General features: G+C 45.2%; 2 protein-coding genes across 5 annotated transcripts in view; one reads left to right on the forward strand and one right to left on the reverse strand.

The window, feature by feature from the left end:
* arhgef49 (Rho guanine nucleotide exchange factor 49) overlaps positions 1-26,738 on the forward strand; it is a 67,887-nt gene that overhangs the window by 35,850 nt on the left and 5,299 nt on the right. For 2 of the 4 annotated variants that reach the window (XM_030428403.1, XM_030428404.1), the window contains 4 exons: positions 8,039-8,181; positions 13,628-15,309; positions 22,138-22,330; positions 23,686-23,905. In XM_030428403.1, coding sequence (XP_030284263.1) covers positions 13,688-15,309; positions 22,138-22,330; positions 23,686-23,905 — 2,035 coding nt within the window. In that variant the 5' untranslated portion in view covers positions 8,039-8,181; positions 13,628-13,687. Of the gene's footprint in view, positions 1-6,950; positions 7,007-8,038; positions 8,182-13,627; positions 15,310-22,137; positions 22,331-23,685; positions 23,906-26,738 lie in introns of those variants that run through there. The other 2 variants (XM_030428405.1, XM_030428406.1) reach the window with 2 other exon arrangements.
* On the reverse strand, positions 3,498-11,529 carry LOC115588144 (putative protein TPRXL). Its single transcript, XM_030428529.1, has 2 exons — positions 11,496-11,529; positions 3,498-4,405 (listed from the first exon to the last, which is right to left on the reverse strand). Exons 1-2 carry the CDS (start codon positions 11,527-11,529, stop codon positions 3,498-3,500), a joined length of 942 nt encoding a protein of 313 aa, XP_030284389.1.

The raw sequence follows: 26,738 nt of genomic DNA on the forward strand, positions 1-26,738 counted from the left end.
GCACAAGCAGTTAGTGTGGAGTTTGGGTGTGTTAGCTAGTGGCAGCTAATGCGGCTAATGTAGCCTCGAGCAGAGATGACAGATGCTCCACATCCTGTCCCCCCCGAGTGAGCCATTTTCCACCGTAACCACCAGTTAGCCTTGACATATAAACTCCTAATATGTGAAACCTTATGAACACTCATCATGCTGATGAACTGGGTCTCCTCAGTACACATGTTTAATTATGTCCAGGTTCTGGTCAAGTCAGTTATAAACAATGTCGCTTTTGGTAAAAATATAGTGTTAAAAAATAAATGTATATAGTGTACAATTAGGACCTACTGTCTGTTATGGCTATCTGTCCTGTTTGCTTGTTATTGATGTGACAATGCTTTGAGTTACTTTCCGTGATGGAATGTAACTAAGTACATTTACCCAACCACTGTACTTAAGTACAACTTTGACATACTTTCTTTACGTTCTTTACTAGAGTTTTTCCATTTTCTGCTACTGTATATTTCCACTCCTCTTCATTTGGATGCAAATATCATGCACTTTACTCCACTACATTATCACACTACTATTTGGTAACTACAGTTACTAGTTACTTTGCAGATTACCTGATGCATCACAGCCAAAGCAGCACATTTTCAAATGTATATGTTTTATCTGCTATTGCCCAAAAACCAGTGATTCTGTTCATCATAATTGGCCGATAACACCAAAACCAAGTCAATAGTAAGTATACAGTTTACACATACAAGATATTGAAGTACAGAAAATGACTTTTAATACTTAAGTACATGTCCTGTCAGAGCAGGTTGTTTACTTAATCCATGTGGGTGACATTCACTTTTCCCAAAGTCATCTAAAATGATATCTTTAGTTTTACTCAAGTATTACTTTTGGGTACTTTTTTTTAACACACTGGTTACTTTCAAGGCAGCAAATATTCATATGGGACTTTGCATGACAGGGTCACACAAACTCAGCATTTCAGATCACATCAACTGCATCAGGGTCAAATCTGGTTCAGAAGTAAAAAAAAACACAGCGCGCCTGTCGGGTTCAGGTCGGGCTTGGTTCTCAACAACTCTCAGTCAGGTTCGGATGGAAATATACAGAATGAGCCACACTGCACTGCTTTATGATCCCACAGCTGCAATCAAGTGGCTCTACCAATCCCATACATCTGCTTTTTCACTCTTCATCCCTCTCCCTCTTCACCTCCCTAATTTGCATCTGGGCAGTTTGGTAAACCAATCCTTCAAGTAGCAGTTAACACACAGCCTCCACTGATCCTCAGAGCTCTGACCCCTCCCCTCTGCTGCCTCATCCTCCTCCTGACAGGAGATGGAGTGCCACTTCACTTCATTAGGGTACTAGTTTCTTATTACCTGCCTCTCCTCACTAACTGACTGACTGACTGACTGACTGTGTGTGTGTGTGTGTGTGTGTGTGTGTGTGTGTGCAGCACTGAAGTCTCACCACTCCCAGATGTAAAGTGATTCAGCTGGTTAAATTATTGTGCTAATAAGGCTGGAACTGAATTATTGTCACCACTGAACGTTTTCTAATTCACCCAGCGCTTAAAGTGACATCTTGAAAGTATTTTTATTTTATTTTATTAATTTAATTAATCCATCAAGCATTTTAGACAACTGTATTTAATCTTGATGAACCTTTTGCCTAATACGGGAGTTAAACAACTGAATGCCAACAATTACGTTTCAGCTGACTAACTGTTAATTACTTACAACAATAATCACAACAATTTAGTCTGAGAACAACATTAATTATTCTACAGTATTACGGGATGGCATTATCTGTGCTGCACGTGTCAGTTACAGTGGAGAGCTTCCCTCTGGTGATGAATCCTGCCCGTGTGCAGGAATCTTTAATGATAATGGCGGTCAGATCCTTATGTAAGACACTACAGATAAGCATCTCAATCAATAGAGTGATGCCGAGCCCACAAGGAGCTGGCAGGACTGGAGCTTTCACGGGGATAAAGAGGCAAACTGCTGGATGTGCTTACACACTGAGAGGTAAACCATCGCTCAGGACCATTATATATTTAACACGGCAGGACGCCTCTGATAAATATGTGAGATGAGGATGAGGCCTGTTCGGTTTAATCGTCATCAGCATCGAGTGATGGTTTCTGTTGCGAGGCCTCGTGTTTTATCAGGTTAGCCCTAAAATATTTTAGTGCATTTGAATATATTTGACATGCAGTGTCCATCAAGAGAGGGTTCCACTCCACAGATGTTGTGTTTATTGTCACATATATCACATTTAAAAGGTTGGTAAAGTGCCACAAACACAACTCGGCTTAAAGGGAAACAGTTTGGGGTTTTGGCCTTGTTAGAGCGCTGTGACTGTGGGGACTTTTTTTATCCTCTGGTTTTTACGTCTCTTTTATTCCCTCCGCTAAGCCATTTTCTAACTACAGTTTTGAAAATTGCTCTAGAACTTAAGTTCTCACACTCACTCTCATACTCAGTCAGCTCTTCCTGCATTATGATCCACTTCTCCTCATCCATAAGCTCACTCGGGGAGTTCCAAACAGTTATTAGTTTGCCAAAATATGCCTAAGTCCTCTGCTTGTTAAGCTCTGGAGCTCTGCTGCTATGAGTGACTTTAGCCACATTGTGCCAAAACTCCTGTCAGTTGCAAACGACTGAACATCCACGCAGACAGTGACGGAGGGGATTGTGCAGCAGAAGTGTTGGGTGAAGCCTCTGTGGTGCATTTCCGCCGACTGAATTCAAGCTGACAGTTTTTGAAGGAGCGGAAAAAAACATCTCTCCAGCTTACCAGGGAGAAATGTTTGACAGCCAAACACGGATGCTGGAGAGAGTTTTCCTCAAACCGGAGTGAACCGTTTAGGTGTGGATGAGTCACAGTATTAGCTAAATGGCATGCAAATATAAGGCTGCGAAATTTAAATTCAGACAGCAATAGGACAGTGTACATTTTGCATTTGATGTTGATGATGACTTCATGGCCTCGGCTCCTCACCTGACTGCTCCTCTGTACATGTTCATCCTCTGCTCCGTCAGTCACAGTGTAAAGTACGTCACTGTTGAAAAGAGAAATCAGTCGTCTGTGTGCCAGCGGTCAGTTGCTGGTGTCCGTCTTCAGGGTTTCTGTTGTACAGAGTGAAATATCACAGCAGCTATGTGTGTCTGTCAGGAGACTCTCATTCAGAGTCGTTAGGGCCACTTGTGGATCGTTGATGTCCTTCATGTGGTTGCTAGGGCTAGGTGAGCCCAGTGTGAATGACTGCTAAGCTGTCTGGGGAGGGAACTCAGCACTGCACTGTAGTAGGGTGATACGTAATGTCACAGGACACCTCCTCTGTTCTCCTCTGGAGACTGTCGTTCCATTTTGACATAGATGGATTCTTCTGCTCCTCTTTCAAGTCATCTGTCTCCTCTGGACAAGATGTTTACATTGTAAACACAAGGAATGATCAGTTACCCAAAAGCTGTCCTCTTAACTTGTCTGCCTCACAGCGCCCAGCCATGACTGAGCAGGCTTATGTCAGAAGCTGTCGAGGCTGGCATTTTCACATTCAGCCCCTCAGGAGAACCCTTACAAAAGCTAAATTTTTGAGTTTGAAAACCTCTGGCTATTGTGGACAGAAAATGTGTGTATCTGATGGTGTGTCTGACAGTGTGTGGTGGCGTGTCTGACGCTGTGGACGGCGCTGTGGACGGTGTGTCTGACGCTGTGGACGGTGTGTCTGGCGCTGTGGACGGTGTGTCTGACGGTGTGTCTGACGCTGTGGACGGTGTGTCTGACGGTGTGTCTGGCGCTGTGGACGGTGTGTCTGACGGTGTGTCTGACGGTGTGGACGGTGTGTCTGACGGTGTGTCTGACGGTGTGGACGGTGTGTCTGACGGTGTGTCTGACGCTGTGGACGGTGTGTCTGACGGTGTGTCTGACGCTGTGGACGGTGTGTCTGACGGTGTGTCTGACGGTGTGTCTGACGCTGTGGACAGTGTGTCTGACGGTGTGTCTGACGCTGTGGACGGTGTGTCTGACGCTGTGGACGGTGTGTCTGACGGTGTGTCTGACGCTGTGGACAGTGTGTCTGACGGTGTGTCTGACGCTGTGGACGGTGTGTCTGACGCTGTGGACGGTGTGTCTGATGCTGTGGACGGTGTGTCTGAAGGTGTGTCTGACGCTGTGGACGGTGTGTCTGACGCTGTGGACGGTGTGTCTGACGGTGTGTCTGACGCTGTGGACGGTGTGTCTGACGGTGTGTCTGACGCTGTGGACGGTGTGTCTGACGGTGTGTCTGACGCTGTGGACGGTGTGTCTGACGGGGTATCCTCTGCAGCCTCACCGTGATCTTTTGTCACTCTCCTGCTGTGCCGTCCAGCTGTGCTTATGTTAGCCCTCCTTTCACTCACTGGCAGCACAGAGCTTCACATTCAGACACCCGCTGAGCACCGCCTCACATCAGCTGGAGGTGAACTTCATGCCACGCTGGTTTTTAAAGGCGTTCGAATATTGTCACGTCAAACCACCGGGCCACCTGACAGACCTCCTGTTATGCTGAGTCCTTTACAGACTGCAGACACATGGAGAGCTCTGGTTGTTAATTCACTTGTTTTCTGTTATGAACAAGGTTAGGTCACGTCATGTATTTGGACTTTAAAACTGAAAGTGTAACCAGAGAGTCTGGGTTTTCAAACAAAACGCTCTCTGGTGGAGAACACAGTTCTCCAGAGTGCAGCTATTGCACACCTGTGGTTCGACAGGTGCGTAGGAGAAAACCGACAACCGACCGACAAAATCAGAAAATACTCAGACCTTCATCAGGTTATCTTGCACGCTGGAGGAGACCATCTTGAATAGGTTTGTAGACCCACGTGGACCAATCACGTCACATTGCAGACAGACATCACTCACTCAGACAAACCTGGATCAATTAATTCCTGTTACTGAATGAAAACACTCAAACTCAATCCGACATATCATCATCAGACATCTAGACAGTCTTGTAAAGCCAGTATGTATATAAATGTAGGCTATGAAGAGGCTGATAATGTCAAAAAATAACATGAGACGACCACATGATGAAGAATTACTTGCGGAGAAAAAATGGGAGAAATACACTGTAGAAGATGTCACTAGGATTGTACATCTCATCTGAATGTTACAGAACAGCCCACCTCATGGTGTCAGATCAAGAAGTTCATCATTTAGACCACTGGGAAACAAGTTCTAATGTTACATATTCAAAATGAAATATATAATCACAGAACACAGGAAACACAGTTATAAAACAAAGATCCAAGGCTCTCTTCTCCCTTCAGATGGCTGTTTCGCACCAAGTACTCTTAAAGACACGGACACTGCATGTTTTAAACAATGTCCGCGACAACCTCCGTAGTCTCAATGAGACACTTGTTAGCAAAACACGTAAGAGCTTTATAATTCAATTGTGGGCCATTTAATGACTTATTTTTTATATCGTAGTACAAAAAATGCTCTTTGTAACCGCGCACCTGATTTCAGACATTTACCTGAAAACCAATTTAAAAAACTGACACACTCAGACATTTAGACGAATGAGCCGGACATGGCAAAATGCTAACTGCTAATATTATTCATTTATTCATAGTTTGCTGCAAGTCATTGTTTATTTGTGGAGGTCTGAACTGTGTTTATGATGCCGTGGAATCAAAGGGAGGTCATTTTTACAATTCTTGTTACTGCACATGAATGCAACAATCCATCAGAATTTAAATGAATCTGCAGTTCGAACTGACTGTTCATGTTTCTGCATATTTCATAAGAACACTGACAGTACCACCTACAGTATTCTTTTCCTTATGTCTCTCGATGCTGGATTCTTTTGACCGCTGTTTGAACTCATGGATCAGGATGTTTGTGGATGATTCTGGTAACAAAGAGCAGAACACGCTCACTGTTTATTTATCTGCTTTATGGAAGCACAGCATGAAATGATATACATTATAAAGATGAAAAAGTGATGACTTTTTCAGGCAAAACACATACAATGATGTCTCTCTTTCTCTCTCTCTCTCTCACACACACACACACACACACACACACGCACACACTCACACACTCACACACACACACACACACACACACACACACACACACCACAGCTGGAGCAGGCAGACGGAGGCATGAGCCTGCATGTCTGCAGGGAACACTGAAGGTGTCAGAAACTGCAGAGCACATTATTATCACCTCTTCTGCTGTATAACTACAGAGGATCTAAAAGACATTCAGACTACACACACACACACAGACACACACTCTCACAAACACACACACACACACACACACACACACAGATGAGTTATGAGACAGCGTGCACAGTGTGCTAGGCTAAGAAACACTTGTGCATAGTTTAGGAGGTTGTGAAGCGGCCATCAGGAGGGGATGAATGAAACGGGCCACAACGGCTGCAGGGGATTGGCTCAGTGGTTTTAAAGCTCGCCGGATAAAAAGAGAGAAAATGAAATAAATAAGTCGGCCTCTTCAGTCAGCGCCGATAGCGAATTTCTCATTCCCTGTGAGAAAAGCCTATCAGTTTCAGTGGGATTGTCAGAGCGGGGTTATTCTCCCAGTGAGCGCAGAGCAGCTGAAGATACTGAATAATATTTCAGAGGCTGAAAATCTGTTTGAAATCTGCAGAAAGTGAATGAAGTCAGAGGCATTGTTTGTGCAGAGGAGGAGCAGCAGGCTGCATGGGAAAAAGGAGGATCCTCCAGAAGTCCTGTCAGTCATCAGCACTCCTGGGATGGAGGAGAGGGTGGAGGGGGCTCAGTTCTAAGTGACAGCCACTTGTCAAAGCTTCAGATGGTGCAGCCACAGCACTCTGCATCCCAGCATCCCGCAGGGGGAGGGAGGGAGGGAAGGAGAGGGGGTGGTAACGTCACAGAACATGTGACCTGAGCTCTGAATGGCAACGTTTGGTTTGTCATCGTGTGGCTGAAGATGTGAGGTGGTGGATGCAGCCGCGTTTGAGGTGGGGGTCAGTCTCTTTGTTTTACTGAGTATTCATGGTCCCGCAGGCTGAGTCGTGTCTTTGAGCCGCTCCTCTGGTGCTCAGAGTCTCTTTTGTTGTTGGCCTACATCATGTTCAGTCTGCTGAGCAGTTATGTTTGGAATTTGTGTCATTTATCGCTCTACTTTTATTCTTTGTTGTGTAAAATGACATATTTACATTTTGAAATGTAATGCGACACTGAGCTTTAATGTGTCGACGTCGGTCTGTTTGCAGGAAACTGTCATTAATTCGTTGAACTCTGCTTCAAGGTGTTTCACTGCTGCTGTCTTTTATTGTGTTGAATTTATTTGTTGTTGGAGAGGGACGAATCATACTGATATATATTTTGATTACTGTCTCTTAACAGATGAGTCAGTGCATTTATTTGACACCAACAAAGCACATTACACACATTGCACCAGATTTTTTTGATTGTTTCGTTCAATTTCATTATCCGTTTGACAAAGACACGTGTCTAATTCATGTTCTATGTTTTCATTAATGTGAATGAGATATACTGTAGCTTCAGAGCGTCTCCGTCTCCTGTGTGGTCTGTGGGCAGCACCAGCAGTTTCCTCCCTCACTCATAATATCTGTAAATGAATCAGAATGATTATATGAAGGACATGTGTGTTATTGTAAGTATGACAGAGAATTATCAGCAGCAGGCTGTTGAACCATTGACTGATCCACACACACACACACACACACACACACACACACGCGCGTACTGTACGCAGGCTGTTGGTGCGATGTGTGTCATCTGCTTCTGCCTCCTGACAGAGAAACACTAATTATGTAATTGACTCAACATCTAATTCAATCTGTGAAAATAGGACACGGTTTGTTTTACAGTATCAGAATACATGTGAGGCTCCCGTCTGTAGTTCAGCGGGGTGAAGAGCAGCAGCTCCTGGCGGAGCATCCCACTGGTTTGTTGTTATGTTTAGAAAACTCAATGATTGATCTGCTTTTTCCTCCTTTCTCTCTCTCTCTTTACTCGTCGCTCAGGGCCTCGTCTGTCTGGCTCGGTGGAAACTCCGCACAGGTTTCCATCCTGAGAGGAGACTGAGGAGAGGAGGCGGGGCACTTTGGGATCCGAGCCAATGACCCGCAGGAGGAGAGGAGCAGCGCAGAAGCTTGATTAAAATGGGGTAAGTTTGGAAGACGTGGCAGCACGCCGCCAGCAGCTGCAGGAACCGCTGGTTGCAATCTGAGGATTTGTTTCCAAGCCTGATCTCTGCAACGCGATGCTGCTGTTAGGTAACCTCGGGCGAGTCGGAGAGGAGGGGAGATGAGCCGATAGCAACAGACACTGACTCACACATACATGTAAACAGTCATGTACACATGCACATACAGGATTACTATAGAAACTCTACAAAAAACATCAAAGAAAATATGAAGGTTTCTCGTTGTGGGATGCTTTAGTGTGTAATCTCTTAATCTGGAACACGGTCAATCTTGTGTATTTTAACATTTTTATCGAATTGCAATAAAACATCCTGTACCAAAGACGTTATGTACGCCCTTCTTCTACACTGAACTCTTCGCTGTAGCTGCGAAGCGAAAAGTGAGACTTGAATCACAGCAGACGAGCTGTATGGAGCCATGTGACGTCTTTCAGGTTGTCCCCAGCTACTTGTTTAAAGAATGCTGCTGTAAGTGAAATAATCTCGGCCCATCTATATATATATATATTTTTTATTCTTGTTTAGACAAAATACAATACACAGGCAAAAGTATGTGGACTGCTGGACCATGATCACCAATCTGCCACTATGACATCCTCCACTCCTCCGGTGTCAGGAGGAGCAGGTTTTGTTCTTGGCTGCTCCCATTCAGCCACAGCAGCATTAGTGAGTGCCAGCACTGATCACAGTTCATCCCGAAGGTGATGGACGGGGTCGAGGTCAGACTCTGTGTTTCATGTTTCTTTATTTAAACGCCGTCCCTGTGCAGACAAAACTGGGAAGCCAGTTTCTGTATGGTCCTGACTTTTTGCGCTGGAGGAACCGTCATTTTTGAAACAGGAACTGGACAAACATAAGCTGTTATCATAAAGATGGAAGGGCATTATTTTATCTAAAATGTCATCGCATACCGTATCACAAAGACTTCACATCATTTGAACGAAAGGGTCTCGTCTAAATCACGAGGAGCGCACAGACAGGGCTCGATACTACAATGACTTGTCGAGATGGAGGTTGACGCACGTGTTTTTAATAATGCAGCGACTCTGACGGTGAGTCTGATTGCATGAATGATTTACTTCCTGTCTTCTTCACGCACTCATGCCATCATATCTGGAGGAACCAGCCCCTGTGCATGCTGGGACATGGTGGCTGATTTACTGTCCCGCTGGTCGGGATGAGTTATTCCTCAGTTAGCTCCCGTGACAGAGGGAGCAGAGAGGGAGCGGACCTCCAGAGAGCCTTTATGCTGGCAGTAATTCAACCAGAGAGGGAGAGCGGCCCCGGCCTGCTGAGCTGCACGCTGCCTGCTGTTCACACACACACTCATGATAATTAAACGCAAAGTCTACAGACCAGCCTCTTTTTCTCCAAACAGAACTATGCGCACACACGTACTCTATGTGTGCTTGTTGTTAAAAGAATGCGGAGGCCACGTGCTTGTCAAAAGTCGTCAAAATGAAAAACTGATCATAGATTTTTAAATCTTTCTTCAGGGAGAGCAAAGAGAAAAGTTATAACCTCAGGGTGTTATAATGGTTATAAACTGAGCGCTTTCTCCAGCAGCACACAGATAATAATGGACACACAGATGATATATTCCATGAGGCCGCTGCTCATATGAGCTCATTAATATCAGTCAGCCCGCCGCTCCCCTCAGTGTCAGGTATAACACCTCTGACTTCTTTTAAATGTTTCATGAATTTGGTTTTTGCCTCTGCTGTCCTTTGTGTTTAGTGCTTATTAGCTAACATGCTAACACACTAAATCAAGATGGTAAACATGACCTGAATATTATCAGCATGTTAATATTGTCACTGTGAGCTTGTTAGCATACTTATGTTAGTGTTTTAGCACCGTTGTGCCCTCTCTCCACAAGTCAACCAAGTGCTGGTTCCGAGCTGGTTCAACCTGTGAACCTTTTAAGAACCGGTTTGTTTTCCACGGGCATGAGAGCCACGGTACAGTGACATCATTCACTGTATACGTCCCGGGTTTCCCAGCATTGTTAGGAACAAATACGGCGGACTACACCGACTCTACATAACTGTTACTCCTGGCTTTGCAGGAACACATCCAGACATGACTGATCCTCAGACCACTGTTGCTTTAATCAGTGAAAAGGGGTCAAATCTTTTGTTTGTCAGTCAGAACACGCTACACTAGACAGTTTAGGTTGATCCTTGCTCAGGATACCTCAGCCCACTGCCCGTGATGTCAGCAGTTCTAGAATTGGTTCAAGAGTAGGCACTGGCTCCGAACTGGCACCTGAACCACCGCCGGAAAAGGGGGCAGCCTCACAGGGCAAACACTGTAGCATGGCATCACAGACTCGTCGCCTGGTATTTAATCCACTATATCAACCCAAAACTGACAGTCCTGTTTTATTTTTTATCCGTACCTTTTTTTTTTTTTGAAAGAAGATCCAAGAAAAGGAACTACAGACTCTTGTAATTATCCAAACAGAATGACAGATTTTATCCATATGATCAGTCCATGTAGACCAGCGAGGCCAAACGTGGGGCCCACGGTCCGCCAGCAGGTTTAAGTTGCCCACTAGATGTTTTTAATGAAAAAAAAAAATGCTGTTTTAGTTTTTGTGAGGTAAAAATGATCATGAAATATGTATGATCCCTAATTAATCATTATTCCCATCTGAACACCGAGGACAGAATGTCACCTTGAGCAGGAAGTCAGTCAATTAAGTGAGCTTGGGATCACAGTTCCATTCTGCATCCTAATAACGCAACACAACACAACACAACACAATACAACACAACAAGGTACTTGCTTTGAGCCGTCGGCCCCCCATTAAGTTGCTGTTTAGGCACACCTGATGTTAGCCTATAAAAACGAGACAAAATGATTTCATTACATACTGTTAAATAATGTCTGACAAATTTGACGAGAAGACAAAATCACGATAAAGAAATATATGAAATAATATCCATGTAAACAGCTACATGCAGTATGATGCACGTATCAGTCTGTCAGCAGTGCAGCTCTCAGATATGAAGACAAAACCCATCAGTTACAGGAGTTCATAGCTGGTTTTGGTCTTTTCATTTGATTTGTTGACAATGATGAAAATACAAAGTGTCTCCAGCCCCATCCTTTAAAGACGTCCTTTATAAAAAGAGAAAACGGTGGTAAATTCCCTTCTGATCAACAGATTGATGTTCCCACTTTCAGTTTTCCAGCATCCAGCCAACAAATCAGTCCTGTGTGCTTGTTGTGTTGGAGTTACTGATTAACTGCGACGCCGCCTTGCTTACCTCCCAGCAGGGTGAGGGATGGAGATTTATCCATTACTGCGGAGCTGCAGAGGAGCGTGGCGGTCCTGTCTGTGCTCTGGCGTCAGGGAGTGTTTGAGTCCAAAGATGATTTGGATTTGATTATTCACCTAATGCATGGGGGATGAGCCCTCTGAGTCCCTGTTTCATAATCATAGTCATAATCATAGTCATAATCACAGGCCTAACCCTGCTCTGCTGACTGTCACATAGGGTTAGGGTTAGGGTTAGGTATGAGATACTGATGATAGGCGTTGGACGGTCGACATTTGTACTCATTACAAAGATAGAGAGATAGAGGGGGGGGGGGACGGAGAGAGAGAGAGAGAGAGCGGCAGTACCTTGTTGCCGGCTCTCTCGGCTTCTGGCTAATCTACAACTGCTGTGTGATTAATGTGAAGGAAAGAGCCGAGCGGGCCCAACCGTTATCTTCATTACTGTCCCCTCAGCTCACAGCTTGTCTCAGCGTCACACTCATTTCCTCTCCCTGTCTCATCTTTGTCTCTTTCACCAGCGCTCACTCTCCTCCTCCTCCTGCACTGTCTGTCTCGCTGTATCTGTCTCTCAATCTCATGTTTTAATAGCCTGACAAGCCGGGCAGTAATCCTTCCATTATTATTCTGCTGCAGAGAAAGAAGAAGAAGCCGGAGGGGGCGGACGGGGAGCCGTTTCTATAAATGAATCTGATTATTGTGCTGAAGGAAGCATGCTTCAGAGACGCTGCCTCTGTGTCCAGACCTAATGCTAATACCAAGACCAGGACCTAAAACAGATCTGTCACATGGTCACAGCCTGATCTGTGGATTCAGTGATATGAGCTGTGCTATCAGGCTTCAAACAGTCAGATAACAGAGGGGGAAAGTGGTTTTGTTGAAATCAATATCACAATATTACCCTTCAGATTATATATATTGTTTCATGTCACAACAATGTAGAAATTGAAACTGAAACGAGTCCGGTAGCCTATGATACAGCACCTAGAACTACCATGACCTGGACCACTGAGAACCTTCACCAAAACAATGTATGTTATGTGGTGTGACCTGTTTTTTAAATATAGATAGCTTAGAAACATTAATAAGACAACAACAAAAACATGATATGATTCTGTTATCACAATATTATTCCTTCAAGGTCATTTTGAACATTTTTTCAGCTTAAGATAGCAGAACATGGGTTTTTTAGACTTTAGATCTTCTTTACCCCAACCGTCAGATTCAGGATCAGATCAAATCAGAAGTCAAAATGAAGTAACTTTAACTGGAGATACAACTAATGATCATTTATATTGTTGATTCATCTGCTGATCGTTTTCAAGATTATTCGTTACAACGTTTAGTCTTTAAAATGTAAAGAAATTATTTTTAAAATGCCCTTTCCCAGAACTCAACATAACATCTTCAAGTTTTCATTCATTCATTCTTCATTTACTGTCAGAAATGACAACGGAAAGAAGAAAAGAGATCCTCACATCTAAGAAGCTGGACCCAGACAGTGTTTGACATTGACGAACTCCTCACGAATTATCAAAAGAGTTGCCATGGCAACTAATTTCCTAATGAATTACTTGACTAACTGTTGCAGCTCTACTTCCAACCCAAGCTGTTCGTGTCTTTGTTCAGGATCACAAGTCTGAAATATAGTGAACATACTTCAATACTACGTCTCCATCTGTTTCTGCAGCTTGTTCATTAAATGAAGGTGCATGAAATGATGCACAAATGAATCTAGGAAGTGTCCATCTGATCTGACACTGTTCCTCTTCAAACATGACATCTGTGGAGAGTAAGTTAAGGGCAGGGCAATGCATACGGGTTGTGGTATCCATCAGCATGGACATCAAGTGATCCATAAGTTTTGCACTTGGACTGTGGTAACATGCCATAATAAAGTAATATACATTGCAATCAATGCAGAATCAACAGTATATTCACTGTTCACAAACTTGACAGCTCAAGTCAATCAAGTTCAAAGGCTTACTGTTCATTTTTATATGTAAAACAAACCACTGCTCAGACTGAGTCTAACAAACATGAATTTGTCTCAGCTGTTGTCTCCATGACCGCTTCACATCTCTGATCTGATCATATGTTTGTGTCTCTGTGTGTCCACAGGCTGCAGATCTTCATCGCTGCTGACTGGATGTCTGAGGGCCGCCCTCTCAGCCTTCAGCCATGCCTGACGTAAAGCCTCCTCCACCATGTGACTACCCCTCCACCTCCTCCGTCATCGCCTCTGCCGGCTCTCCTGCTGGCTGCGCCTCTCCCCTCGACCTCGTCATTGACATGGAGCCCTGCATCGCCAACCTCCCCCTCTCCCCTGACTCCCTGTCCTCCTTCCCGCGACACAGACCCGGCGTCCCTCACTACCCGGGCCTCCAGGGGCCTCCCTACCCGCTCATGGCTCGGTGTAACAGCAGCACTCTGCTCACTAACCTGGGGCTGAGGTACTGCTCCAGCAGGCAGGAGACTCTGGGGCTGGGGTCAGGTGACGGGCCGGCCCCGGGCTCCTGCAACCACACAGGGAGTAACGGCAGCAGGCCTTACAGGAGTATGGAGAACCTGAATTGGAACAACATGGCAGATCCTGGCCTGTGTGCGTTCAGTGCTGCCCCCTACAGGAGCGTGGACAGTGAGTTTATTTTACGCTACACCTCCAGTACCAACTGGTGTGGCGGGCCTCCTGATGGAGCTGTGGTGGGGGCTCACGGACTGGTACCCAACCCAGAGAGCCTGGCCTTTTACCCCAGACATGGGCTTCCCAGGAAGGACCTGCCGCTCTTCCCTCAGCTGCTGTTTCCAGGTGGTGTCGACGAATGGGACGCAAGGAAGGGCCTGAGGGAGAAACTCCGCCTCCAGAGTGCACGGTCATCCGTTGAGCCTCTGAAGCCCCTCCCACTGCGGCCTCAGGTGAACCCAGGTGCTGCTCCCATTGAGCGGGAGGGTATGCATCATGTGAATGGGTCCAGGCAGCTGTGCACGATGCGCCTCACCAGCCCCGAGGAGATCAAGCAGGAGGTTCTGAGGCGCCTGCAGCTCCGGCGCCAGAACAGCAGTCCCAACCTGGCTGTGAGCAGCTCCCCGTCCAGCCCCAGAGTGGTGAAGACGTCCTACACCACTGACAACATCACAGGTAACCAGAGTGATTCTGCATCGGAGCGCTGCAGGCCTCCTGTGGGACGCCTTCACATCCCCACGTTTGAGGAGTTTAAGAGGATGAGGCAGAAGGAGGGAGAGCAGAGCAAAGAGTCCACAGCCGGTTCTGTGGCGTCTGGAGCACCTGAGCTGCCACAGGAAGCAGGAACATCAGACGGTAGCAACGCTCCTCCTGACCGGACTGTCCCTCAGACTAATGCCAGTGGAGGACACACAGAGCAGCAAGAAGACTCGGTGGAGGTGGCGGGAGACATGAGCAGAGGTGAAAGGACATGCAGCCGTGGTGACACCTCCTCAGAGAGACCTCCCTGTAAAACCTCCTCCTCCCCCTCCATCAGCAGCACATTATCTCCAATCCGCACAGGCCCGTCTCCTCGCTCACCCCTGCAGCCCCTGGCCAGCTCCGCCCCGGAGAAAGCCTCCGCTGCGTGGGGAGAGGATGGGAGCAGCAGGCGGAGGAGAAGCAGCCTAGAGCCAGCTGGGTCGGTCCCCTTCCCGCCCAGCAGGGAGAACTGGGACCGTCCCTCCAGCTGCTGCCCGGCACTCCTTCTGGAGGGGACAGACCTGTCCAGCTACGGAGCCAAGATCTACAAGATGAAGGACGGCCTCATCGGCTCCGCCCTGGACCTGATCAAGAAGAGGTGGGTCTGGGAGGAGGGGGTTGTTTTACCAGTAGCCTTTACTGAAGTCAATCTGATTATATGACAATGCAGAAATACTTGTAAAAGTCCTACATTTAAATTTAATGATCATACTGTTTTACTTTTAGTATATAAAGGAAAAAAAGTCATTGTTTCATATTTACGTGATATCAGTGAAGTGCCATTTATTGTGTGCCATTGGGAAAACATAATAATCAATCAATTAATCAATCAGTCTTTATTTTTATATCTATTTGTATAGCATCATTCACAAACCAAAGTCATCCCACGACACTGTCAGATTGAGCAGGTCTAGACCATACTCTTTGATTAACGGAGTAAAGTGCGTTAAAAGGTGCTCAGGTACTTTCCATCTCAGATTATTGTGTGTTGTATTAGTCAGTTCTTCTATAGAAGATACAAATCTGTGTTATTTTAGTTTCCGTCTTTGGATGCCTGAAAACATTTAAAGTGCTCAGTAAACAGAAACTCAGCTCTTATTGTGAAAGAAGCTCTAATTTAAGGATAAAGGATCATTTCGTCGTTGATCTGCGGTGTACATACATTATACACTGTGTAAGTAATAGTATGGTAGGATGGGTATTCTAACGCAGGGTGAGGTTTAAACAACACACTGACAGCTGTTTCCAGTATTTTAGTGACGAGGAGCAGCAAAGGAACCAATACACTGACTATACAGTACATGACTCAACCCAGTGTTTCCTTTGTCCACCGTGTTTCAGTGTCACATGAAACTCAACATTCTCTCAGACTTTCTGAGTTGTTGTTCCGACCCGAGAGGGCATTGACATGAATTTTCCCAGTTGGGAATCAATTTTTCCATTCATTCCGACAGCACATGCATGCATTTCAATACTTGTCCTTACCCACTCAGTCATTATATAGCTGACACATTACTGATGATTATTGATTACAGATCTCATTGTGTACCAGCAGTCATCGCTACAGTATTGTTATGGTATAGATATCGAGGTGTCTCGTCAAAAAATAGTGGCATTTTATTTTGTCGCCCAGTCGTAGCGTTTATGTTTTTTTAATCGCTGCAGGCCTCTGTGCTTCTTTAATCTCACACTCAATATATTGTACTTTTTGTAAAAAATGTTTTAATATACTTAAAGTTGGGATTTTACACACGCATGATAATAAGCATTTAAAATACAATCTTTTAAAACAAAAAAAAACATCCAACTGTTTTTAATTGCTTTGTTCCACCCTCAGCAGCTACAACAGTAAGATGCTCTTCACCTGTTGATGCATCAGTGAACACTTACACCTAACATTATGTTTGACTTGTGCCTCCTGCTGTCCAAACACACCAGCTGTGTGCTCAGGTGCATCGTATAGTGTCACAGTAACCACGCTGCTGCCACTTACTGGCCTGGAGTGCAACTTTCCACATGCAGACTTCAAAATATTTAAACCTCAGCACACCCACTGATACAATATGTGTAAAGTAACTTCACATGGTGAGTACTTTTACTTGTGCTACTTATTAACAGTCTGCTGGTAACAACACTGTAAGTAAGGCCAGACAACAATATCATTTTCATTATTGATCTAGGTTATAAAAATCATTTAAAGATGAACAGCTAATTTACAGTTTTCACATACATACAACATAAAAAAAACATTTTCAATAAGGATTTATGATCGACACAATCTCTGTAACAGCATCAGTCTTTCTAAATGACCTGGGTTACACTTTTGATATATCTGTACTGTCATTTCTGGACATCTGTTGACAGACATATACACCGACATTATATATCAGCAGTTTAAAGCGGGCACGGACTCCCCTCAGTGCGTGGATCAAACCTGCTCCAGTTATCTATGATTTGTGTCTGATGTCTCTGTTTGTGCTTCACTGTACTCACAGTGACACCTGAGTATTTTATCAATCAGCATATCGTTTTTGAATCCAGTTAATCTCTCTGATGGTGAAGTCTGATCATCGGAGCCATGTAGCAGCTCTCAGGAGAGGTGTGTGTGTGTGTGTGTGTCAGTGGAGTGTGTGTATGTGCCTCACAGTGCCAGGGCATTGTATGGAAGTGCGAGTCCGTCTGTTTAAGCGTGCGTGTTTTGTGTGTTATCGATTTATCTCAGTTATTGTGATAACAGCTGTTGGAGCTAACAGGGTTGGCTCTGCAGACGAGACTGTGGGCGAGAGGCTGGCATGAAGCCTGACAGACTGAAGACTGGCACCGTCTCCCCCTCACTGTCAGCTGTTGGCTGAATACATGCAGGCTTCAGTCCACTGTGGTTCATTCTGACCAAGGACAAACAGGAGAAGGATGTGTTTTACAGCTTGGTGGGGTCGTTTGGGGCCAGGCCTCTGCACAGTGTCAATATTAGAGCCCGAACACAGAGGAGCTGCTTGATGAGGCCTGTTAGAGGATATAAACTCCACCCCCTGCAGTGAGATGGTAGATATAGACGATATCTTTCCCTCCCTGTCAGGACTCTCCACTGACTGTCTCTCCTTTGTCTGCACCGCTGAAGGGATGATGGATGTCTAAAGCTCTGCTGCATGAAGGCAGCGGAAAATAACTGCTGTGTGTGCTCAATGTGTGACAGTCCTGAGCTGCACCTAAAGGTTATCCTTACACTCTATCTGTACATCACTTATGGAATATTATATATATAAATATATATAAAATAAGAAAAATCAATTTAATCTGTTGAGAAAGTCCACATAGTATATATTTGATGATAAATGCTGATATATTGTCAAAAGATGTGTAAAATAATATATCGGTGGTATACTGTAAATCAGCAAGCACAATATTAAATCTATATTTTAGTACATATAAAGATAGCAATCATTTACCATCCCTGCTAACATTTGCTAATTAGCACAAAACACAGGTTTTAGCTGAGGCTGATGGAAACGTCAGTAGATCTGCTGGTAGCCGGTCATAAACCAAAGGAACGATGGCGCTCGATGAGAAGTCAGAGGATCACCAACGATACTGCAGTTCACCCTGACAGCACCGTAAATGTTTGTACCACATATTTTCTGTTTGCAGTGACAGATAACACATTCAAAGGTGCAGTGTGCAAAATTTAAAGGGATCTATTAGCAATAATAGAATATCGAATTCATAATTGTGTTTTCATCGGTGTAAAATCACCTGAAACTGTGGTGACCCTAACCCATTGTGTTTTTGTTGCTTTAGAATGAGCTTAATTATGTACAGAGGGGGAGTACCTCCTCTTCCACATGAGTCCACCATGTTTCTACGGTAGCCCAGAAAGGACAAACCAAACACTGGCTCCTGAGAGGGTTTTTCATGTCTTTGTGTTTATAGATGTAACTACACCCTCCTCACTGGCCCTTTTGAGATGCTCGAGTGTTCTGCGCCTTGCTTTTTTTAATCACTTATACGATTTATTGATCACCAGATGGTTGATCAGTCGTCTCCCCAATCGATTTGCCCACTAATCATTAGAGCACTGCTGCAGCTCCGTCTTAGAGTCCATTGACGCTCCGGCAGCTCGCTTTCCACGCTGTTTATCCCAGGTGGATTCATCTTTAATGTTCAAAAAAGCACCCAGAATGCACCACACTGAGCTCCCACCGGTGATTTAAATGTGACTTCGGGGCTCTGTGAATGTTTTAATACTTGGAGATTAATTAATTAAACATGACGGTGTTCTGTGTGATGTCTGCACCCTGAGGTATTTGACTTCCAGCACTAAGTCTCTTTGTTTGAGTTTATCATGCAGCCAAACCTGCACACAAAGCATAACACAGCTCTAGTTGCATTATTACAGCAGTATTTATATTATTACACCTGGGAGGCTTGAATAGAAATGAGCCAGCCCTGCTGAGTTAAACGTATACTGCAGCAGCAGCAGCAGGTGTGTATAGTGTGCAGAGGGGAGGTGTGTGTCCGCTGGAACATGTTCTGTTTAGTCGCCTCTGTTCGATGCACGCACTGATAAATATATTGAATTCATCGCAGCGATATGTGCATCAGTAAAAAGTGACAGTGGGCTAATTTCAGTGCCACATTGTGCCGTGTTAAGCGGTGATCTGGCACGCACACACTGTCCTGATGAACGGAGCTGCAGGTTATTACGCCCCATGCATCATCCGCTGTGTGACAGACTGGCTGACTCTGTGACGGAGCCCCCTTTAATGACACTTTGTCCGAGATGCATCCTCAAGGCTGGAGTCGTTATATCGGCCCTCAGCTTTCACCCGCTGTGTAGATTACACGTTTAACATAAACAGGTTTAATATGAAAAACATGCACGGTAAATGATTTTTATGTGTTCAGCAGTCTGACTGGTTTGTGACGGAGAGAGCTCGGACGAGACCCAGTTATGTAAGAACCATTAGAATAATGAGACCTCATGTAAAGCAACCACGGGGATATATCGGAGGACACAGAGCTGCGGATCAGACTGCGAACAGGTCATTAATGAGTGGATTGGCTGTATTAAGTTAATTGTTAAGTCATTTAGCAAACAAGCATGCAAATATTCTCTGCTTCCTGCTTCTGCAGTGTGATCTGATGATTCCCTCTGTGTTGTACCAGAGTCAACAGAACATCAGACAAAACAAATTAATTGAAGGTGTCTCCTTGATGATTTTCACTGAACTACAACATTTTAAAGACATGTAAATGTATCAGTTAATGAAAAGAGTTGTCCACACATGGGTCGGTCAAACAATAGGAAGTAGAGACAAGAGTCTCCACAGTAACAGCAGCAGTCTGATGATCGACAGCTAGTCAGTACACTGAGGTCAGGATCAGTCTCACATGTACACATATGTGCTGTGAGGAGTCGATATTACAGGACTTTACAGCCTCAGACACTGTTGAGAGTCTGTTCTGGGCTGTGACCCCTGGGACTATTAAACCTACTGAGCCACAAACTGCTTTAATTTGAATAAAGATACAATCATCTCTGAAACTGCTTGAACCAGGGTTTATTTTCTTGCAGTGATATTATATTAACACTCGGGCCTGCTGGACCGTGACGCTCACCGTGTTTGAAAAACAAAATCAATAGACTGGATATACCGTAGGTGGTTGGTCCGGTTGTTAATGATGTCTGAAGCAAAATGTAAGGATGTGTGCATTATTTTATAGCTCAGCTAATCAATATGACTGCATGTAATGTGAGAGGAGCCCAGTGGGAATTATTAGCTGTTGCAGCCTCTTTTAGCTCATTGTTTCAGTTTGATGGCACGGTTGCTGTTCTGCTGAGCCTCTGTGGCTTCACAGCCAGCAGGCGGCTCAGATAAAGTGGACACTACCCACCCAGCAGAGAGGTGAAGAACGTGGAACATCTAGCTGTTAATGACCAAAGCGTTTTCTCAGCGGGATGGTAAAATCATTTTTCAAATGGAGGACTTTTCAAAATCCTTTTTTGTCCTGCTCATCTTTTAAGGTTTGATTTCCTCATGTTAAATGTCTCTGAACAGTGTTTGGACTTGCAAGCTGACATAAAATCCAGAGGAGAGGATACAGATGTTGATAATAATGTGATGTTGTCTAAGTGTCCCACAAGTATTATTGTGTATTCGCAGTAATCAAGCTTCATAACCAGCAGCAGCAGCAAGTGATTTACAGACTGTCTTCATTGTGGGATTTGCCTTTCAGGCTCTGTAACCAACAGTCATACTTGAATTAAAGTAAACATATATATATAGATGTATATATACATATATCTATAGATAGATAGATAGATAGATAGATAGATAGATAGATAGATAGATAGATAGATATTTGATATTGGACTTGTATCCATCAAGTTACCAAGGGCAACACAACCTAATGATAAAAATTTTGGCTTTGTGCCTGTTGGACATTCACCATAACAACTTTATAAGGCATTATTATGTGTGTTGTGGTGTTCGTCTGCCCCCTAGTGGCCACTAAGTATATCAATGCAGCTCAAATTAGAGTCTGCCACAAACTTTCTCAGATTTGTGTAGATTTTGGTCATTTTCTGATTTGGTCTGTCAGCCAGCAGTAGGGAGACTGGCAGGAAACGGTGTGGAGATCAGTAGTGTGTTGAAACAAAGGTCCCTGGTCAGTTCATGGTCAGCGTTACTCTGAAGGCTCAGAAGGTTTCCTTAGACTTGTTGTCTCGGCTGTGTGTTTTTCATGTTCTCTTACAAATGCATGTAGAGTCCCTGCAGACAGGCTGTGGTGTGTGTACATGGATGTGTGTGTCTCATTTGTGTAGCACAGTGTGTGTGTGTCACAGCCAGTGTGCTTCTGTGGGTTGTCTCAGATCACATGCTGGCTGTGTGCTGCAAGAATGGATCCACACATACAAAAGGATGAAGGAAGAATCTGATCTGCGTGTGTGTGCAGGCAGTGTGTGTCCCTGAGGTCTGAGGGTTCAGGCGTTAATGTCCGATGATGTGTCTAATTGCTGGGAGGGAGGAGGGCGGGTGGGGGCATTGATTTTGGGTGTTTTGGGGGATGATGGAGGAGGACAAGGAGGCGGGGGCGGGGGACAGAAGAAGAAACAGCAGGAAGCAGAGTGGCATGTGAGCTGGAGAGGGAAGAGTGAGGTGGAGTGAATGACGGATGCTGTGAGGAGGAGAGAGGAGGAGAGAGCTCTGCTTGAATTACAATGAATCCCTCCTCTCCTTCCTCTCCTCTGGCTTTCTCTCGCTCTTCATTTCCTTCCTCTCTCTCCCACATCCTTCCCTTCCTTCTCTTCCTCCCATTCTTTCACTCCCCTTCTCCTTGCCTCCCCTCGTCCCTCCCTTTCCCTCCCCCCTCCTCCCCATCCCTCTCTCGCTCCCTCTGTAACGCCGTCTCCTCTTCCCTCCACCAGCTGCAGTGCAGAGATCTCCGGCGAGGCCCCCGTCAAGCTGTCAGGTGACCGGGACGGAGGCTGTGACATCACCGCCCCCTCGACCGACTGTCAGCCCTCCGCCGTTGCCATGGCAACGTCGGCAACAGCCTGCGGAGCCGAGGCTGGCGACGAGACGCCTGCAGGAGGAGGAGGAGAGGAAGCAGGAGAATGCGTAAGGATTCTTTCTCATTTTCTTTCCTCTTTTCTGTCTCAAACGTGTCGTCTGTGCTCGCCTCCGCTCGCCGCCTCTCGACGATGCTGCGTGGTGCACAGACTCACACAGATCTATTGGTATTCAAGGATGACTGGGACAAGCAAGGGGACTGCGACACACACACACACACACACACACACACTCACACACACAGACACACACAGACACACATGCACATACACACATCACTCACACACACTGATGCAGAGGTATTTGTTGAGGCGAGCATGCAGCGCTCTGTCTTCAGCAGCAGGTCGACGTCTGACGATGCAGTAAAAGGAGGACCGAGCCCCCCTCATGCAGCTGGCTGCTGGTAGCTCAGCGCCTCGTCCCTGCTCTCTGCTGCCTGCAGCCTGACACCAGCCTCAGCTGCAGAGAGCATTCTGCTCCTCTCTGTGCATCTGCAGAACAGAGGGCTGGCATGGAGGCTGGAGGTGCTTTAGAGAACAGATGTCGAGGTGCGTTTGCTTCTTGCCTTCCTTCATTTTGGTGATTCCACAATGGATCCTGCCTCTGCACTCCCGGAGTAAGAGCTGCAATGTGATAATTCAGCCGATCATGAATTATTCGCCTTCATTTCACCTGATTGCTGCAGGCTGTGTATCATGTTGTTTTCAGCTACAGAGCGATGAAAACCTCTCACTTGTCTGGAGCTGTTAGCCGTCAGAGAGCTGTCAACGTTTTGGGAGGTGATCTTTGATGTAAAGCCAATATCACCAGGTGCAGAGGATGTGGGTGATGTCTCTGGGGTGAGAGGTCAGGTGTCACGGCGATGACCTTTGAACCTTCCCCTTGAGGTCATCTCTCGGGGGCTTGATGGAGCCCTAAAGGATTTTTAAATCTACGTGAAGAGTGTTTGTCCATCCGAGAAAGCTGCAGTGTGTCGGGGAATTCCTCGCTTTACCTTAAAAGAAAGAAAGAAGCCAGGAGCAGCTGCTTTAAATTGTCACTCGGGGATGTTTCTCGTCTTCAAGGCCGGCTGTTTTCAAGATGTGATCAGAGCAGATTTTTGGATGTGTGGCCCTGTCGTGTTTAGAGTCTGTTACAGGACTTGGCAGACGATTACTGCTGCAGCTCAGTATGAAATTTGGATTCTTGTCAGTCGTACAGCGGGGATCAGACAGATAACCGAGATGTGTTATGTAATGATGTCATGACAGCGAACATGTTGACACTGAGCTCTCACAGACACACCAGCTGTGATTTCTCCCTTATCATCCTTCTCACCTCGTCTCCTCCGAGAATTGTGCCCTTTTTCATCTGTTGCTATAGCGACGTGAGCGTTTGATTGACACACGTGTCCCTCCAACCAGCAGCACACCGGCCTGGGCTGCAGGCGCTCCAGCTCGGACGCAGCCTATGAGCTGGCTGAGACGGTGAGGGCGCAGCGCGAGTGCCGTCTCCGGCCCCACTACAGCGACCCCATGCCAGCCGACGCCTCCAAGCGCAAACAGCTGGAGATGAAGATCGCTGCCGCCGCCCGACTCCACAGCCACCGGAGAGACCGCGACAGAGACCGCGACCGAGACAGTGGTGAGTACAGGACACATGTGGGACACATTGGACTTGTTCTCTGTGGCTTTATAAACCTGGAAAGGATTCAAAGCTCAGGGCCTCACAGTCTCTTACATCTGTTATTAAAGATAGAGAATGTTTCAACGATTTTATGCATCTGGATTCAAACTGCATCAAAACATGTAGAGATTAATGCTGATGTGATGATGGATGAGATTCTAAAGACCCATCCAGGAATAAAGATGGCTTTTATTCAAGCTGAGTCAGTTAGAATGACTGTAACTGATGCACCACATATTAATAAGCGTGTGAAAGACCTCGCTGGGTTCACCATTTACATTTTAGGGCATTTAGCAGACGCTTTTGTCCAACGCGACTTACAGTAATTCATACATACATTCATACTGATGGCGGTGGCTGCCATGCAAGGTGCTCAGTATCTTGCCAAGGGACACCTCGGCATGCAGACCAGGGGAATTGAACCAGCGACCTTCTGATAACAAGATGCTGGCTTTTCCCCTTGAGCCACAGCCACCAAATGTGTCCTTTAACAAGTCTGACGGAGGTCGGTGTTCCGGTGGAGAGACAGCTGTAAAGGTGGAGATGAGCGAGGCCTTCGCTGAAATATTTGACATGAAGCCTGACATGGACATGAAAGACCTGATGGCTCAGGAGACGTTCAGCAGTGATGTAAAGTCCTTTATAAATGGTGCCATGGTTATCACTTCATCATGAACCATTAGGCGAGTTGTCATTTTGTGATCCCTAACTTTTTACAAAACCCCACCCATCCCCAGAGCTCCAGTGATCTAGTTCTAAATTGCCCATGATCCAATAGGTTAGCATGTTTTTTGTTAGATCAGACAAACAGCAATGTCTACCAGAGTCCACACCTCCAGATGGAACCACAGGCTTATTACCTCTGACATGAGGTCACGTTTGTGCCAGTCTTCATTTGTAGCAGGATTACACAAAAACTAGTGATCATAATTTTGTCAAACTGAGGGAGGATGTGTCTCATGCAGAATACACCCCCTTCATTTCTGGTGCAGACCTAGATAAAGGAACGGATCCAGCAACGTTTTTCACTTTCTTTAAAGGTCCCATTTGTAAGATAGTTGCTTGTTGCATCTCACCCCCAACTCATCAAATATTGACACCGCCACTGACCTACCAACCCAACACATCAAGAGTCAACTATCTTACAAACTGGACCTGTGGTGCATGGATCTTGATGAAACAAATCAGGTCTATGAAGGTCATTTGTATCTATGAGTTAGTACAAACTGATGGCAGACCCAAATATAAATCAGTTGTTGATTTAAATATGTTTTATTTGAGACTCGATTGAATTAAAGGGGAGTGTAGGGCCTTGGCGAGGTATGCACTCTACTGAGCGCCATTCTAGTTGTTGCAACACTGCAACTGCTCTGATGTATTCACTCCTGAAAAGCCAGAAAAGACATTGTACACATTTAATCACGAATGTTTTGTTAATCCATGTGAGAAATGCCTTTGATTTGTAAAATTGGTGGAGTGCCCCTTTAAATTATTTTAAAGCTGTGCTGCTCCAGAAACGTAAAAAAACAAACAAAAAACATAACTTCTTTGTCAGAGGTTTTAACGATGTTTAACTGCAGGTGTAATCCAGGTGATGGAGACATATGATTCCATCAGGATATCCTGATTTAGGCCTCAGTCCGAATGTTGCACTTTCTAATGTAGACATGTGGGATGTGCCCGTGTTATTCAGGTTTATAAAGCATTCTTTGGACATGGATACACTCAGAGATGTGCGTCTCAGTTGGAGTTTTTCTGCACAGTCTTGCCTTTTTACGGTCAGCCTTGTGTGTTTCAAGCAAACTGCAAGGTTGTGATGCATGCAATCAATCAATATTTATTTGTGTAGCACCAATTCAAAACAAAAGTCATGTCACGACACTTTCCAAATGGAGCAGGTCGAGTCTAACTCTTCAAATATAGAGGACACTTTTCTCATCAGAAGGAGAAACTTCTACTCCTACTTTTAAACGTTTCACCCTTTCAAAAGTTCAGTTAAAAGAATGGAAGGGGGAGGCTGTGTTGGAGGACACACGGCTGCATGGAAACAGGATTATTCTTGTTCATCAGCAGCGTAAATATTTGAATAGGACTACTGTAATTTTCAAAATAAGGACGTGAGAAAATAGCAGCCTACTACTCCAAAGAGTAAACATATACAGTGGGTGTGGGGAAGTGGCTGGATTAAAAAAGGAACAAAACCTGGCAATCTCAGAGAAAGAATCTTCCAAAGCGTCCGATGAAGGCCTGGTGCTGAAACACATTCACTTTTTAGTCCACGGTAAAACTTCTATTATTTCTCTGAGAGTGCCAGAGTTTTGAATCTTTCAGGATAAAGGCACAATCAGAATTATTTTCTCAGTGTCCTGTTACCCACTCAGCCACATCTGATCAGAGTCCTGGGCAGTACGATCTACACTCAGAACATGTTCACACACGATCACACCGTCACTGTTGTGGACACAAACAATAGAACAGGCTGGGACTCCAGCTCGTTTCAGCTGTTCTCGACCCGATGCCTCCTTCCTGTGGAGAACTACATCCAGCCCTCTCTGCTCGCAAATATAATTACAATTATTAGAATTACAGAAGTCCATGCGCTCATTACATCTCCAGCACCTCATCAGGGAGCTTGAATTACCCTCGATCCTGAGTGAACCTCCAACTGAACCTGTTATTTCTACAGACATTAATGCTGTGAAGGCCGGCATCTGTTTGTCCCAACATCTCTTATGCAGCTTCATGTCATGCTTGTCTCTGACTGCTGTAGCCTTTGCACTCAGTCCTAACC

The sequence above is a fragment of the Sparus aurata genome, chromosome 9, assembly GCF_900880675.1.
Source record: "Sparus aurata chromosome 9, fSpaAur1.1, whole genome shotgun sequence".
Lineage (NCBI taxonomy): Eukaryota > Metazoa > Chordata > Actinopteri > Spariformes > Sparidae > Sparus > Sparus aurata.

Excerpts from the sequence above, each read along its gene's own strand:
- LOC115588144 (XM_030428529.1), bottom strand. The coding sequence starts at position 11,529 with ATGGATAAATCTCCATCCCTCACCCTGCTGGGAG. Across the intron at positions 4,406-11,495 it reads ATCCCTCACCCTGCTGGGAG|TGAGTGAAAGGAGGGCTAAC; the intron begins GTAAGCAAGGCG and ends CTGTGCTGCCAG.